Consider the following 18,238-nt stretch of genomic DNA (forward strand, 5'->3'; position numbering starts at 1 on the left):
AGTCCACCTGTCTTTTCCTTTCCTCCCACCCCAAAACCTTCACACTGAATTCTACTACAGTGCAGTTATTCTCTTGGACTTTCTGAGTGGAGGAGTGCCGTTGCTGGTAGAAATTACTGCTTTGGGCTATTTTTGATTGTTCTCAAGGTGGGGCAGACATGCGAAGAAAGTAATTGTAGCAAAATCTGTATAAAAGAGTTGAAGAGCTGATGTTGAGTAAAGAAAAGCAACAGGCTGGGAGACAACAATAGTGTTGCAAATGCTACTCTTGGTCAGTGCCTGATTTATATCATTCAGTAATATGTAGAGTTTGGCAATACAGCATCATCCATTATTTCCTCTGGGCCATACAATGTCAGCATCTCTAAAATGTTGGAGTGGTTTTGTACTTTCATTAAATCTCCGGGTAAATCTACTGTTTCTATTCTGTATGACTTTCACAATTTAAATCGTGCATCTTAGTGGCATTAAGGACAACCAAGTGTTATTTCATGATTTTGAGGTACTCTAGCAATAGTGAGAGCAAATTACAATCTGTCATGGAGTTGAAGTGAGAAGATCTTGTTCCATTTTAAAAGGCCATTCATCACCAATCGAAGCTAAGAGGATACTTTACTGGTAACCAAACCTTTTAGAGGCAAAGTTTTGAGTAAAATGTCATTTGAATCTTGGATTGGTTATTCAGTGAACATTTGGTGTTGCAGTCCAGAAGTTCTGAAGATGGTCCTGTTAAAAATCCTCAGTGTCCTTTATTATGGGTTTTATAGAAACGTCCCTCTGCTTAGCTTTTAATTTGTATGATTCTCTTTTTGTTTTATTATATTTCTGTTAATTATGGACTTTCCTTCTCTTTAAAACAAATGTTACGTACATTTAAATATTATTTATCAGTAAGTTTTCATTTGAGCACTGTAGAATTACATTTTATGCGTGTTACTTGTCCTGACTGCATTTATAAAATTAAGTTTTTTGTGTTTGGCTGTAATGCTCCTGAATTTTTTTTCCAGATAACTGCAGATGACGAACTTTTTATCTGGGATCTTTGCACAGAGTGGTAGCTAGAATTGTTTCAAAACAGTGTCATATGTGTTTCAGTCAGCTTTTTTGTTTCTGATTCTTCTAACTTGAGGAAGGGTGTCAGTAAACTTGCAACATTTCAGTTACAAAATTAATTACTTAATGTCAATTGCCTTCAGTACTTGCTTAATGGGATCAGAAGATCCTGCACTAGGAACCTGCGTGTCATAGAGAACTGCTCAATTTACACGAGATTTATTGGAAGATTTTGAAAAGGCTCATAAGCTTTGTTCTGATAGACACAGAAATTCTGTTTCTGTGGCAAATAACACATTACCCATCCAAGTCACCTGTGATAGTCTTCTTGAAGCTTTTCTTCAGTCAGCTCTTGAAGGGTTGTGCCTGTTTTGATTGTGATGAAACACCCTCTTTAAAATCTGATCCTGTGGTTCATAATAGTTCATCTGTAGAGTTTGCTCTACTTCCTTCTTGGAAAAGAAGTCTTGCTATCGGATGTGGAGACCTTAGAAACCTTCTGCTTGAGAGGAACACTCCTTATTTTCACATTCTAGCTTAATTTAGGAATATATTTGGGTCTGTGATATTAAGGGGTGGAATGTAGTTTTTCATTTAAATATTTCACAAACGAAACAGGATGATATAATGTCCTGTTGGTCACTGTTTTAAATAAAAGTAGTGCCCTAACTGATGTCTGTTGAATTCAGACACTTGCTATAAATATTTATGGTCCAACTCCCTTAAATTATATCATTTATTAGTAAATAACTTATTTACAAGCATAAATCTTTCTAGAGATTGTCTTCTTAGGGACAGCTCTAAAACAGATCCCTGTGGTTATGCTCAGGTATAGCTATTACTTGCTATCTAAAGGCTAGCAATGTTACAAAAAAAAGATAAGGAATGGAAAGAAACACACCAGTCAAGCAACTGCAAGTTTATTTCATGTTGGAGGAATCCAGTTACCTGCTTTGTATATTTGCCTGGAAAATTGAGCAAATTCTGGCATTTTTTTGTAAATAATCACAATTCAAAGATATCCTACCAGTAGGCTGCTTTGAGTTGTTCTCCTTCAACTGGGGATTCCTCCAGTGCTTTTGTTCAGATTAGTTTTTTTAAGACAGGATTTGTGTGAAAACTGGGGAGGAGGAAAAAGTATTCTCTAAGCTGCTTAGGAGGCTCTTCTTGGTTGAAGAGTCTCGCTTACTCTCTCTCTCTCCAAGTTTAGATTGTTTTAAACAGACCAGGACTTCCAGTGCCAAAAGAGGAGTTGCTTTTAAATCACCTTTTGTCCTTACTTGAAAATAGAATACTTTGTTGGTTATTCCACTTCCTTCTCCATCCAGCTTTCCACTATTGCTTCAGAAGTAATTGCCAGTTGTTTGGTAAGTCTGTTAGCCAACTTCCTCTTTAAAGCACTTATTCTATTTTCTTTAGAGGCAAAGTTTCTAGCAAAATATATGTATTGGCCTGGTAGAAGAAAAGCAGCCCTGAGTTTCCATGACATTTATCTGACTTCAAGGCAAGCTAGAAGTGAGAAGTGACCTGTTCAGCAAGTCTGTTAAACAGCACAAACACTTCAGGTAGTATTAGAACAAACTCCCATAAACATGGTCTCTTGGTAAAGAATCTCTGTTCAAGACAGAACCTGGCATGTCTTGTGAAGTAATGGAGGGTTTGGTAGGGCTTTACATTCCTCACTCGCTACTCTGAATCATCTTTTAATTCAGAGCTTTTTTTCTCTTGCCTTTGAACTCCTCTAAGATGCTGTGTGAGGTGCGTGATACTTAGTTGTGACTGGAAAAAGGCAGGCTGCAATCCTTCAAGTTACATTGTCAGGCTCTTATCAGACTTTGCAAAAACTTTGCTAAATCAGAACTGCAAACTGATTCAGAATCTCTTTTTAATTCTGTCTTTGGCTGCAACTGCTAGCAAGAAAGGGTCCAATGTTGTGGTACAGATACTAAACTAATTGCATGAATTTGCAGCAAAACTGATGCAATTTTTTCTTCCCTTTTTCTTGGTCATTGTAAATGCACTAATCTTTAGATTGAAGAATTCAGCAACAGATCTTTTAATAACAGTTGAACAGGGTTGTCTCACTGGGGACAGCTTGTGGTTTCAGCTTCCTGAGTTGCAGGCTGACAGATGAAGATGAATAATCAACGATTAGTTGCTTCATAATGTCTAGGTTTTTTTGAGATTTTATGTATGTGCACACTTGGGATCAGTCTTCTGACTCCACTTCCAGGGGAGAATGCCCTGGAAGCTTGATGTGGTTTTTTTTGTTGTTGTTGTTGTTTTTTTTTTTTTTTTAATTTCAATTAAAAATGTGTTTGTTTGTGAGCAATGATCTTGGGATCATTTTGCTTTTAGTTTGTCTCTTCCTTCACGTCAATGCTGGCAGCAGTGTGCTATGGGACATTTGTGCAGTGATTGCAGCAAGTGTCCAGTGGGGCAGAGCCATGGGAGTCATCTCTCTCAGCAAGAAAGGGATCAGAGTGGGAAGGGTGTGCCAAGGTTCATTTTTATAGTAAATTTGTCTTTTGCTTTCCCACTGTTGCTTGTCTCTGCCAGCAACAATAGTAGGATGGCTGGTATAGATAAGGTATGGATACTGCAGGTATTTAGCAACAAAAAAAGTAGGGACAAAACAGATGTTCAAAAATAGCCTCTGCTACTACAGCTTTCCACATATTCTTTAGATGTTTAAATGTGATTTATTTTTTTCTTTGGCTTTTGGAAGCTCTACAGAGGTCTGAGATCACCAAAGGGTTGGCTCGAGGCCAGCGAAGTGCAGTAGGGATTGCCTGGAAGGGCAGGTTGCCCAAGGCAGCTGCTGATACCAAGCCACCACTGCATGTGCTTTCACTGGTCCTTTCACCTGGCCTGAGTGGTGGTGAGCAGGTGGGAAGGTGATGAAGGTGACAGCCTGCACCTAGTGTTGGAGCTGCTTTCTTATGGAAGACACAGCCTTTTGCTTTCTCCTGGAGCAGCAGGAGTGCTAAGCCAGACTTCCCTGGTGTGTCTCCCAAACCGTTCCTTACCTTGCTGAGAGGAAACAGATTCTCAACTAGCCTTGCTGTTCTCACCCTGTCTTTGGTGTGACCAAAGCCAGTTCTGCCTCTTCTGCTGGGAATCTTCGAGTTTGCTCTGGCTGCTTCCACAGCTGGAATCAGGTTCCTGGTCCTGATGGTGGAGGTGTTGCAGGAACCTGTGCCTGGGCAGCAGTGTTTCACTGTAGACAGACAGGTCTCTGAGGAGCAAAACAAGTGGGGGTTTGTGAGTGACCAGAGACTTTGTAAGGTCTCTAAACATAATCAGCTACCCCAAAGGCAGAGGTCTTGTACGCTAGAAATATTTGTTTGCTTGACTGGTGCAAGAACATGAAGCAATGTCAAAGTTCTTCGGCATGCGGCCGTGCTGTTGCTCTCTCCCATGAGCACATTGTGACCTCATAGGATTCAAATGTGGGGTTGTGGCCTATGGTCTAAATGTGTCCTGTATTGTTATTAATGAAAACCAAATTATTTTTATGTTAGATTTTTACTGCAGTGCCAAGTACTACAGTCAAATGGCATGCTGTGGCACACTGGCAGCAGCTGTATATATCTGGTTCTTCTCAGGAGCTTTCAACGCTTTGAGTAATTCACAAGGCGTGTATGAAGTTATGCATTACTCTATGGAGCATCTTTCTACCTTATATGAACAACCAGCAGGGCTGCTTTTGCAGTGTCCTAGATAGGAAGGACTTCTTTTTAATGAGGTCATTTAATTCCTCTGTTGCAGTGAAGATTGTTCCTTATCCCAGGAAATTCTCCAGTGATTCGAATTGTTAAAAATATTTGTAACGTAGCAGCTTTCATTACTTTAAAGACTGTTTTATGTTCTTAGAGGATTTCTGCACTGAGGTGCTTTTCGTAATATACACTTTCCTCTTTTCCTTATTCTCCAAATAATTTCTTCAGTTGTTTATTTGGTTTAAATACTGCTATGTGTTTTGAAACTTATGCATGGGAAGTCAGATTGCTGCCCACATAGCTTGCTCTCACTTTTATTTTATTAGCATGTGCTTGTTGTTTGTTTTTAATTTGTTGGTGTGTACCATCAAGCATGTTTCTTAAATTGAGAGCATCAACTCATTTTCATAAATATGCAAAGTTGCATAATTATTAGGGTTTCATTAGCATAAAATTTAAAACGCAAATAATAAAACAAGTCAATATGTAATCCCTTTGGTAACTTAGAAGATATCCACTACTTTCAAGGCCTTATACTGTTGTTTCCCTCTGTCCATACTGTAGCATGTAGATATGCCTTGATGTTACCACCATCTTGTCAAACGTGTGCAGAAGAAGGAGCTTTTAAAAACGTATGTTTATAAAGACGTGCGCTTCAAATTTAAACTTCAACAAGTGGTTTGTTCCAGCTGTCAAATAGCATAGTAGGACATTATTTAAAAACTTTTTGAGACTTTGTATTGCTTCAGAGCACCTATTTGTAGGGTGTAGGAAAGGAGGGATTTTCTTGATGTTTCACTTTGTGTACCACATCAAAACAAAAAAACATTGACTAGTACAGCTAGAACACTAAATAACTAGTCAGAACTGTTTTTAGGCATAGCAATTTTTGGAAAGTATTGCAAGACCAGCTACTGTATTTCCATCCCCCGCTCCTAGTGGTTAGGAAGTTAGAAACATTCTAAATTCTGCATGAATAATCAGCTTGTGAAGAATTTTAAAGTAAATAAATTATTTAATAATAATATGTGACAGCTCTATCTATGGCTTCTGTATGAATACTGCATATACAAATGTGTAACTAGGAATATAAAAGCTGTCATGCTAACCCAGCTGCAGGACCTGTGCATGCCAGTAAATTCAGAAGCTGCCCCTTGCTACAGCCCCAACAAACTTCAAAAACAAAATCTGAGATTTGTTGGGATAACAGAGGTGAAACCAGGCAAATAAAAATACCATTTTAAGTGAAGACAGCAACACCAGTTTGATTATTGCTGTTCTGGCTACTGTGCCACTAACCAGTTTGATTTACATGATGGTTTGACCATAGCATGCTACTCATCACAGTCTTGCTTGAAAGCAGTTGAGATGTTGCTTTGCAGCGTGAATAGACAGGAATTTCTGAACTAATACTGTTAGAAGCATGGTTTGCATTTTAGGTGGCTCTGTGGGAAGCTGGGAGTTGGACTCGATGATCCTTATGGGTCTTTTCCAGTTCTGAATATGCTATTAGAATGGAAGATGGCATCAGGAATTTGAGTGGCCAACCTCAACTTAATGTACAGATGCATTTTATTTTCCCTTTTTTTCATATTTTTTTCTTCTGCCAGCAGACATAAGCAGATAGTACTCATGCTGTGAGATGGCTAGGAACTGTAAGGCTGCAGCTAAGTCTCTGCTGAGCCTGGATTCTTGAGAGACCAGGGGCATTCCAGACAAGTCTGAACACGAGTTGTCTGCTGCAGAGATACTCATGTAATAGGATATCAGCTTTGCTGAGCTACTATGATATGTGGAGGGACCACTGGGAGGATAGAGAAGACTCTGTGTTAAGCATAGAGACATCACTGAAGTTTGTAGGAGTTGGTAGACTAAAATTGCATCAGGCAAAGGAATTCTCCAAAGTGAGGTTCTGGGGCACTCTCTTACATTCAACATTGAGATTATTGGGGCCTTGCTGAAGTCAGTGCTTTTTATTTAAAATAATTGAAACCTTTCATACTACTGGAAAAGGCAGACTGCTAAGCTTTGTGATTCTGCTAATCACAAAGTTCATGAGGACTTTTCCTGTAATTGGCAGTTAGTTGTTTTAAGGGGTTTTGTGGAGAAGTTCAATCAAGTTCACTGTAAAAGGAGTGAAGTATGTTCTAGGACTGTGCTTCATCTGATTTTACTATTAACAGTTTGAAAGTTATAATCTTTAATTTAGGAAACTTCAGTATTTAAAGCAGAGAGCTTTGGAGTTCAGTCGCACTGACTGAATGTGAAAAAGGCCCAGGGAGAGCTGTGTTCTGGATGTGGCATGCTGTGTACTCTTCATCCAGTGCTCTTGATGAATTTATAAACATTTGAAGTTTCAGAAGATGGTTAACTGTTAACACTGACCTACTAGATAAATAATCATGGGTTAACTCAATGCTTGATGGTTTCACAAGTGGCCAATGACAAACTTAGAAATGCAGCCCAAGTTATGATGCCCTAAATTTGTATTTCATTTCTGTTATAATTCCTCCTTTGTTCATTGTTCCTCTAACTTCTGAGTTTTTTTGTAAGAGTCTCATTGGGCATATTTGTTGTTTTCTACTGAATTCAGGCAGCTAGAGCCTGTGGTTGATTACAACTTTATTTTCAGCATTACTTACAGGCTTGGAAACATTTCCTAAGCAAATTGTCCCTTAGGTCCCGAGGCTGTCTTTCCTGGAACGTTTGTCTGCTAGGTCAAGACAAATACATTGAGAACTGGACTTGATGTAACCATGTACAGTTGGCTTGATAGACACAATTGGATTGACAACTATGATTTGTCTGGAAAGAATGCTGTGGGAGTAGGGCAACTTGCCATCAGCCACAAATGTGGTCATGAACGTCTGTTGGGATGAGTGGAATGAAAGGTTGTGAGGAATCTGAAAGAAAGGAGAAGAAAATTAAAAGAGCCCATTTAATGAACTATCGCAGGTAGCTCAGTCTCACGGCAATTCTAGTGAATGCATCTTGAAGTTAACTGGAATGATCTTGCTTTCCAATTAGCTGAATTTTAAATCAGCCTTAATTTTGTAGACATAGTTGATGTATAAAGTTTTATTTGCTTTTTTCTTGACTTGGTCCTCATCTCTCGCCGTCTCTTTTTGCTTTTCATGTATGTTATCTTTCTGTCTCGAAGTGTTATGATACTGCAGTTTGATCTGCAAAAAATGATCTGAGTAAATAGATCTTTACAGCTTTTGGAAACCTTTCTGTTTGTAGACAGGCCTGAGATTATTAGGTGTTGGGTGACTTCCCATTTCTGAATCCTTATCACAGTTTGTACACATCAGTCTGATATTTTGAGTTTAGTTATGGGTGGAAGGCATGGAGTACCTTTAAGAGGAGAGGAGGAGATGGATGTAAGCTTCGGTTCTTTGTCATTTATGTAACTTAAGAAATAGAAGGTGATACAGGAACTTTCTCTTTTCTTTTTTTTCTTTTTGACAATTCTGTTTTGATATTATACTTCAGTGATAAAGCAAGCTTTTCCTCAGGAAGCTTGTTCTGTAGGAGAACTCCTGTTTCAGAAGACAAGTTGTTCAACATTGGGTTTAGGGCTCAAACCAGCAGCTATTTCAGCTGAAAGATCTCCTCTTTGAGGACAAAGGAGAAGAGCAAACAACTTACAGTGTCCTTACAGCATTTGGATTTGTAAATAGCAAGGTTGTTTTCCTCTGAAGTGGTTTTCAGCTTTTACTTTCTGTCTTCTATAAGTCTTGGTTTTTTCACTTACAGTGTTAATCATAGCATGTTCATTGAATCTTGTTTATTCAGATATGGAGATATGCTTTCCAACGTATCTATGGTTTATTTATGTGAATATATATATTCACAGATTATATTTAATAAAAACAAACAAAAAAATTGAAACCAGCTGTGTGATGAGTTTCTTTCTTCAGTGTATAAACTTAGTAAGAGTCAATAACCAGGCAGAAAAAGTTGTCTAGCTTTCATTTTGAATTCTATAGTTGCTGCAATAGTATTGCACTTCAGCTAATCCCCTATCCTTTTGAAAAGAATTATACAACCACTGGTCGGATTTGTTATTTCAGGTCCATCTTTAAGCTTGATTCACAGAAATATGAGCTGATATAGAATTTAATCTAGAGAAGGTTGCACTAAGTCTAGCTGTAATGTGGTAATTAAAACTACTAGTCCTAAAATTGATACCCCTAAATTCTTATCCATCGGACTAGGGTCAATTATGACTGCAATGAATTGCTAATATATAAAAAAAAATAGAGCTATTAGAAAGTCAACTTCTTTATTTCTCTCTGCTCCACATTCACAAGTTGAGTGGTGTCATGCCTTAGGCAGTAAAATTTCACTGGTGATTTCATAAAGTATGTATGTTGTTCTTATTCACACACTTGTCATGTTGGGTCAAAAATATTTTTGTTTAGATGGTTGAACTAAAGCTAACTTCCAAGTCCTAATTTACAGGAAGGATGCATTTCATCAAACTTGCAGCTTTTCATAGGGGCATTACTCATAAAACTGGAATTCTGCAGCCAGCACAGGCCTTAAGTATTGCCAAAAGCTGAAGCACGTTGTCAAATGTAATGACTTTATATGATTATAAATGAAAGCAATATGGGCATGTGATTATTAATTTCAGTTGTTTTTTATTTCCCCTAGGTGGCATTGGCAGGGTTGTCAATGGTGCCTTTATGGTATTGAAAGGTCATCGGTCAATTGTAAATCAAGTCCGGTTTAATCCTCACACTTACATGATCTGTTCTTCTGGTGTTGAAAAGATTATAAAGGTAAGATTAGTTGTCAGAAAACGTGTTCTTGTACTAATTGAGAAAGAAGTGTTTTGTTTTGTTCAAATCCTTCAGATAATTTTTTTCTCCAGCCCCTCTGTCTTCTCATTGCGTTCTTTTCTAAGAAGCTGTGTCTCATTTGCCTGGTTAAGATAATGCAAATGTTTTATTGGGTTTTTCAACTTTAAACTCTATTTCAGTTTTGAAGGTGTAAGAGGTAAGATCAGGATTTCGCGAGTTTGTACCTCAAAAAAGTATTTCTTTTTCCCAGCTTCGTTCTTTGTTCTTGAAGTACTGTACAAAGTTTGGTCACAGCCATAATATGTGGTCTTTTAAGACTTCTAATACTGTGTGTGAAAAATTTAATTCATCCTCTCTGAATGGTACAGTTGAGCCTTAGCATAGCCTGACCTGAACTTAGTCCAGCTACTGCTTCAGGGACACCTGTAATTTTTGTGCACACTTGCATTAAATCACTTCAACATAAAGTTCTGTGGCTTCCAGACACTGTGTATGTTCTCTGAATTATATGACAATTGATTGTATTTTTAGCAAGCTTGTCTTGTTATATGAAATGCAGAGAGATGGCAAAGTTTGTTAGGCTCTGGATTTTTTCTTTTTTCCTTAAAGAAAGACAGCCAATATTGTGGGAGCAAGACAGATTTTTTTTGTTGTTGTTTCTGACAGTAGAGGTTGAAGGTGGAGAGGCAGGGGATTATGATACAGTAATGCACTTTGCATTCTGCTGCTCTCGAGATTATGCTATAGAAATTATATAAATTATTTGTCTATCAATGATAGGAAAGAAACCAGAATGATTAATTTTTAAGTAGGATTATAACCAGTGCTGCTGCTTCACATTTGTTGAGTATTTTCATAAAGATCTTTCCTGCATACGGCTATAAATGAGGTCATTTACGTCTCAATAATAACAAATACTTTAAGCAGCTACAAGTTGGCAGAATTAATTTGTCCTGAGAAGGAATACTTTAATGGTCTGCAGCATACAGACCAGAAGTGGCCCTAATTCCTTAGGACCATGGCTCAATCACTGCTACACCACTTGCTTTTAAGCCTTTGGTATCTGATCCTAGTTCAACTTCTTTGTCTTCTACTGGTACTTTAGTTTGCTTTTCTGTATTTTCCTTCATCTGTCCCTCTGTCAGGTTTGTATGCAAATGTCTTGGTCATAAATCTATCGAATACAGGCTCTAAACAAAAGTGCATTGAGTAAGTGTAGCAGCTCACTGACCTTTCAATTTCCAAGCAGCCAATCTGCCATTGTTTAAAAGCAGTTTGGCCAGAGGAATTTATTTGCTTTGGGAACTTGATTTGTGCACTCTGAAGCCTTTCTTTTGGATTTTTAGATCTGCTGACCCTTCACCCTGCGGATCCTTCCTGCATGAGTGTGCTTAGACTATTGGATTAGCATTGGTATAAACATCCTCTGTGCTGCTTTTGTGTACTTCTGCCAGGGTTTTGTTTTGGGGTTGTTTTGTTTTTTTTTGGTTTTTTTTTTTTGCTTTGTTTTGTTGCCTTTTTTTTTTTTTTTCTGCCTAGTGATTAAAAGGCCATTTTGACTGAGGATCCTGTCACAGGTTGTGTAACTCTTTGAAAGACATCTCTGGTTGAATGCCTCCTTAAAAGGGAATGCCTGTTCTGTCACAGTGTGAGCAATGAAACTTGTGTGACAACCTTGAGCAACTCAACTCCTTGGACAGTGCAAACTAGAGAAAAATCAAAGGAAAGGTGTAGGAAGTTTGACAGAGCCAGAACTTCTTACCTTTTGTTGTATATTGTGTCCTCTTTGGTGATCAGATTGTTTTAAGGCTCCTGTCTTGTCTGATCTGCATGACTTTACTGCTTACAGCACTGTCTTAGTAAAGAGCATTTTGCAGGTGACTAGGTGCTGGTGGTTTCTTCTGCATTTCAGCTCCTTCTACAAACAGATTGGAGGATAGTATCAGCCACTAGCAGTAGAGAAAATCTAGATGACCTAATCTAGGTGTTCCTGCTCTGGCAGGGGCATTGCACTAGGTGATCTTTTGAGGTCCCTTCCAGTCCCTGGTGTTCTGTGATTCTGGGGGGGGGGGGGGGGAACAGGAAAAATAGCACCAGCAGTTCTGAGACACTGTTGGGTCTGCGTGGCACAGTAATGCAGGAACAGGCTGAGGAGGGAGGACCTTGAGGGAGCAGAGGAAAATGTGACTGAAAAATGTGTATGGATTGAGGAGTGAGGGAGCAAGGAGAACACTTGAGAGGGGAAATAAATGAGTAAAGGTGGCGGTGACTGGCAGCAAGGTGAAGGAAGTGATGAATCGAACACCTGAGAAAGACAACTGAATAAGCGGTGGAAGGGGTTTACTGCAACCAGTGCTATTTACTGCATTGAAAACAGTTGAGCACACAAGTCCTTCCTGTGTATGGCTGTCTTTCCCCCGCACAGATGCTTGAAGTGCTTGCCTCTAGAAGTGGAGAAGATGAGAGGAAGAGCCATACATAAAAACTGCAGCTAATATCCCTTTGTTTTAATCAACTCCTTCAGAAGTGTCTGTCCTTCAGGTGTCTTGTAAAAATCTCTCTGGAATTAAATCATAAGAGAACTTCATAGTGATTGTCTGATCTTCCATTCTCTCTGTTGCAGAAACTGTGATGAATTAGAATGTGGATGCAAGTGGTTGGTTTGTCTGAGCCCTTAATTTTTAGACGAGCTGGCCTAATTTTAGTACTTGTAGAAGCAAAGAACTGATAGCACCAGCATCAAGGCATGATACAGACAAGCCATTCAATAATGCCGTGTGCTTCTGCCAACACACTTGCTATTTTAATGCTGATTGCAAATGAGATACAAATTCATCTCAAGCCTAGTCTCACTGAAATTGATAGTATTAACAAGAATGATTTTGACCTTTTTGGTAATGTTTTTTTTTGCTTTATTTTAATCTTGTTTTAAGGCACCTGCAGGAATATAATTAACTCTGTAGCTTAAGATTTGATTTCTGCTAGTAATGAGAATACAGTGGTTAATTTGGAGTGTGTGTGTTCAAGTCAGACTTTAGAAATCTAAAATGAGATTTAGAAGCTCGTTAATAAAGGAGAATTAAGCCTCGACTTCAGATGTATGCTGGATGCATTGACCAGCTGAATTGTTTGTTGTCCTCCATTTCAGAGACCTGAACCTCAGAAACACAGTATGAGAAAGCACAGCTGTGTACTAAAATTAACACCTTGCAGCAAGCATTTACCACTAAGGCTAAGCAACACAAAATAGGAAAAAATACCTCTTTTTCCTCAGTTCAGTGTAAGGCATTGGGATGTGCTGGCAGGAAAATGAATTTCATTACAGGAGGAATGAATGAGGCATTCCCTGTAATGTGTGGGGCTTAGAGGTGGGCCACAGAGAAAGGCGTAAGGATTTTTAGCAATAAATACTGTTCTGTGTTGGAAATGGAGTACTTTGTAACGGTAGTTTTGAGGACGACTGTAACAGGACCCATTTGTTAAACAATCATCAGTATGTCAGAGATAGCAAAGTCTATTTGCCCTTGTTGCTATGGTGACAGATGAATGTCACTGTAGCTAACTGCCTTTGCCTAATCAGATAATCTAATATAGCTGGCTTTAATTATCCTCATGCTAACAGCATAACTACTACTTTTACAGTTTGGGGTTTTGCCACCATGGAATACAAGAAATTAAAAGATGCTTTTTGAAGCATCTCTGTCGAAGTAGAGAACTAGTTCTGTACTCTGTTATTGTTCCTATTTTTGTATCTGTACTTGGGGCATCAGTGACTAATGTTCAGCTCCTTAATTCTCTGACAAGGGAAGAACTTCTTGATAGATAGTTGCTTCAGTGGGATGATTTGCCAACTTATTTTCTCTCACTTCCTCACTTTCTTCTCTGATATGGCATCAGTCGGGGATAAGAAAAAGGTTCCATGTACAAAGAAGCCCATTTCAGGTGCCACAGAGAGAGCTCGGGGCAAGTGCTATCAATTTAAAGGCTTCCCAGTTTTGCTGAGGCAAGACGTTTTTAGCCTGAAGTCTTTCTGGGACTCTGGCAGGTCCTTCAAATCTCTCACAGAAAAATGTCGAGAAAGCAGGGAGCTGGATCTCTGATGGCATCTGATCCTGTACAAACAGGCATTCATGGGGATAAATCCTGAGTTCTCTGACTTCTCTTTTTTATATAGTCCCTCTTGAGAGGAGGGAAAAGCTCCACTGTGGACTATTTTTTTTTATTTTTTTTAATCTATATTTTCAATATTTAGATTTATCTTTTCTGATGCTGTCAACTGAGGAGGAAGATCTGATGACAATAACAAGAATATGAAACCTTTATGTTCACTTTTTTTAATGATGAAAAGTACATAAGGTATATAAAATATACCTTTCCCAGTGTGATTTCAGAGCAGACATCCTCTCTGGCTCATACAGAATCTAAGAGTCTTGCTTAAAAAAACGTCTTGGCAAAATCTAGGAGCTAATTTGCAATGGTGTTGCATGCCCAAGAATACTTAAAACTTGACCTTTTCATTAAAAGTAAATACTGTCCAGGTAGAACTGCACCTGAAGGAAATCTGGGAATCCATCCTTGGAACAGGGACAAGCGAAACAGGAAGCCCTTCCCTTTATAAGCTAGAAACCAGCAGTAATCATTATGGCAATTCTGCATTGAAGATGCAAAAACGTACGTGAGATGCTGAACTGGAAGGCAAAACATATTCAGAGCAATCGTTTTTATAAAACCTAGTGATCAGTCTAGTACAGCTAGGTCTGTCTGTTTGAGGAAGGGAAATGCCTGTCTGCTTGTCCAGGAATACAGCATGAAGCATACAAGAAGGCATGTTTCCTAAATACAAAGAGGTCCCATTTACTCGCTGAAATGCCTGAGTTTGGGAGAATTCTAAAATATGGGTTACCTTTACCTCTTAAATTTGACTGCACTGAACAATTGGCTACAAAATTATTTTGTTCTTTTGTCTTGCTGTTCACTATTGAAAAACTGGATACAGAATTACTGGCAGTCTTGTGGCATCTTTTAGAGTGCTTGTCACGCTGATATACGTTAGGAATGTTAACTGTGCATCTTTGAAATGAAGGCGGTTATCCCATTTACAAAAGCAAAATACTGTTTTTGTTAGTGGTTTTCTCTTCTTGAAACAAAAGTTGTCTGATTTCTATTGGGAAAAGATTTGGATTTTTTTGCCAAGTTCCATTCCAAAAGACCATCCTAGTGTAGACAGCTAGCACAGGAAAGTTTTCTCTGAATTTGTTAGCATGTTACATGACTGAAATCAGATATTTTATCAGAACTCTAAAGCAATTTTGTGGATAAGCTATGCCTACACTAACTGTTGCGGTTAGATTAGGAACGATCTAGAGGAAGGGTGGTAGGAGTTGTCCAAACGAGTGTTTTTATCGTATTTCCCTGAATCTATGAATAAAATTAAGAAATATAAGAAGAACCATTTTTGTGTTTGCTATAGATTAGCAGTTTCTTAAAGACATGATGGGTTTTCTCTTAGGTCGAAAATGTTTTTCTTTTTTTCTTGACGCTCTGAACATTGAGAGGAAGATAGGCTGGCAGTACAGTCAAGGTTGCTGATACAGGTGAAAGCATTTCATTTTGCAACCTTACTACCTCTCCCCACTTCAAAAATAGCTTTCATTAAAAGTCTGCTCCTTCACCTTTCCCCACTAAACCTGCTGCTGCATCTTGCGAAGCTGCTGGAGGCTTTCTTCCCTTCACAACTGTTCTCTAAAGGGAATAGTGCAAGCCAACCTTCTACCTCCATGTATTCAGTTCCCTGCCTGTTTATCAGGTGTGACTGTGGAGCTGGATGAAGTGTTGCTCTACATCACTGGCACAAGCAACTCTAGTTTCCTGGGAAACAAGTGCCTTCATTAGTGCTAAGACTATATTGTAGGCAACAAACTATTCTTACGGTTAGTGAGTAAGCATCACCTATCACATAAAAATAGAGTCCTGCAGTTTGGGAGAAATTATTACATGCTGAAGTATTGAAATGGTGGATGCAGTGAGGTTTCTGGATGGGTGAATTAGATGCAGGAAAAACAAATTTGCAAAGGAAAAAAAAAACAACCTCTGGAATACTTGCCAGCATGGGTTTAAGGGGTAAACATTATTAATAATAATAATAAGTATTCTGCAACTTGCAGTTGTTTGTAGTATTTGCACTACTGCCCTATTTCAAGTGCTTCAATAGTTTATGAATTCAGAGCCATGTGTTTTGCTTCTTTTACTTTCTGTTACAGATCTGGAGTCCGTATAAACAGCCTGACTGCACGGGGGATCTAGATGGTAGAATTGAGGACGATTCACGTTGCCTCTACACTCATGAAGAGTACATCAGTCTTGTGTTGAACAGCGGTAGTGGTTTGTCGCATGATTATGCCAACCAGTCAGTGCAGGAGGATCCACGGATGATGGCCTTTTTTGACTCCTTGGTACGCCGAGAGATTGAGGGCTGGAGTTCTGACTCGGACAGCGACCTCAGTGAGAGCACCATCCTGCAGCTCCACGCGGGAGTAAGTGAACGCTCCGCTTACAGCGAGTCGGAGTCCTCCGCCTCTTTGCATCACTCCCCACCACACGTGGCTGAAGAGTCTGCTGAAACTGCCTACAACTTAAGGGCCTTAAGATCAGCTGAATCCCCCTCGGGCAGAGAAGACATGGCTTCCCGTCAGCAGAGGCTCTCAGCACTGAGAAAGTATCAGGATAAACGTCTGCTGGCCCTCTCCAATGAGTCTGACTCTGATGACAATACCCGTGAGGCAGAATTGGACACAGACCTTTTCCCACGGCCGCGATCCCCAAGTCCTGAGGAGAACGAGTCTAGCAGTTCCAGCAGCAGCAGTAGTACAGAAGATGAAGAGGAACTGAATGAACGACGTACATCTATGAGGCAACGCAATGCGCTGAGGCGCCGACAGAAGATGCAAAAGGAGGAAAGGACTAGTACTAACACAGAGAGTGTGACTCCATACATAGGTGAGGATATATATGATTACCCCCAGATCAAAGTAGATGATCTTTCTTCTTCACCAGCTTCTTCACCGGAAAGGAATTCAGCCAACAAAGAAGTTCTCAAAGAAAGGACCTCTCCTTGTTCGGACAATGAATCAGTGGAGAGAAAGATTTATAAAGCCTACAAATGGCTGCATTATTCTTACATATCGTATTCAGCTAATAAAGATGGTGAATCCTCCAGAGGAGATGCAGTGAATGATGAAGGGAAACCAGGAACTAGTGGAAGGCACAATACAGCACACTCGCTAAATAAGGAAGATGCTAGGAACTTGAGTTCAGCAGTTCCTCAAGGTTCCCCAGTTCTTTCTACTGAAAACCACAACAAAGAAACTTTAAAAGAATGCGGTTTGGTAGAAAATTCTAGTAATGGTCAAACTCATGAATGTGACAATCAGCGGCGGATGGAGGGTCAAGAAAATGCATCTGAAGACACTACCAGCGGAGGTATGGAGCGTTCTTTTGAGACTAAAAAGCTGAATGGAAAAGCTAACTGCAAAGGGCTAAATAGTTGTACTGAAGAAGCTTGCATTCAGACTGCAGGACTTGTGGAACAGAAAAACAGTCAGAACTGTCAACCAGCATCAAGCCATCACTCACTGGTCCCTCCATTCTCTGCTGTTGCCATCTGCAGCTTGTCAGGTCACTGCTCCAGAAACCAGACTGATGACAGTGAGGAAAGGAGCCTCGACGCTTCCTGTGTTAACCACAATAACGGCCACTTGCATCTTCGCCCTTCATGCTTCAGCAATGGACAGAGTTTTGGAGAACAGGAGGCTGTGATTCAAGGACTACAGGTGCACTCAAATACTGATAATGGCAACCTTGAGCAGATGGTTGTGACCTTGCACAAAGACTGCTGCCTGTCTGAAATGGACTCCAACAGCTACAATGTGAGCACAAGAGAGGATACTGCTGACTTGCATCCTGCAGGCAGTGAGAGCACTCAGTCTCGTGGAGGACTGAAAAGACACAGAACGGAGCTGGAAGATGCAGATTCAGAGAAATCATCCTTAGAAAAGAAGTTAAAAACATGATAAATGCAAATGTCTGTCGTAGTGTGCACTCTCTCTCTCTCTCTCAAAAAAAAAAAAAAAAAAAAAGGAAAGTATTAAAGGCACACAGAGCTTGGATCTGAAACACTGAGTTTGATTCTCCATTCCATTCTTCAGTGGGTCTGTTTTAGATTGCCAATGGTTCATGCTGTATAAAAATCCAACTTACTCCTTAATGAGACTGAGTCTAGTGTACCCATACAAGGTTCTGTTTAAAGTAAATCCTTATTAAGACGGTTGACTGAATTATTCTTGTGTGAACATGTGTCTTTTGTTCAACCAGCCAACCAGGATGACTGCTTTAAGTTTTAATTGTTCTTCTTAGAAGGAATTTTTCCATTCTGACACTTATTACACATTACAGACTGAAGAATGATTGAATTAGATCACACTGGTGGTAGCTTGGGCTGTGTTTCTTGTTGAGGAAAATGAGGAATAAAGCTTTCTGGCCTCTTTATTCTACTTCAGACGCTGAAGAACTGCAGCCCTTGGGGTGGATGTTTTCACAGCTTACTAATACCTTGAGAGATGATACTTCATAAAGCTCTTGCGTCTGATATGGTTC

General features: G+C 39.4%; 1 protein-coding gene across 1 annotated transcript in view; it reads left to right on the plus strand.

Annotated features, from left to right (window-relative positions):
* DCAF5 (DDB1 and CUL4 associated factor 5) overlaps positions 1–17,919 on the plus strand; it is a 69,054-nt gene extending 51,135 nt beyond the window's left edge. Inside the window, exons 8-9 of the mRNA XM_085224960.1 lie at positions 9,438–9,565; positions 15,847–17,919. Of these exons, the coding sequence (XP_085081086.1) occupies positions 9,438–9,565; positions 15,847–17,655 (1,937 nt within the window). The 3' untranslated portion in view covers positions 17,656–17,919. The remainder of the gene's footprint in view (positions 1–9,437; positions 9,566–15,846) is intronic.
* The last annotated feature ends 319 nt before the right edge of the window (positions 17,920–18,238 follow it).

The sequence above is a fragment of the Meleagris gallopavo genome, chromosome 5, assembly GCF_905368555.1.
Source record: "Meleagris gallopavo chromosome 5, MGAL_WU_HG_1.1, whole genome shotgun sequence".
NCBI classification, from domain to species: Eukaryota; Metazoa; Chordata; class Aves; order Galliformes; family Phasianidae; genus Meleagris; species Meleagris gallopavo.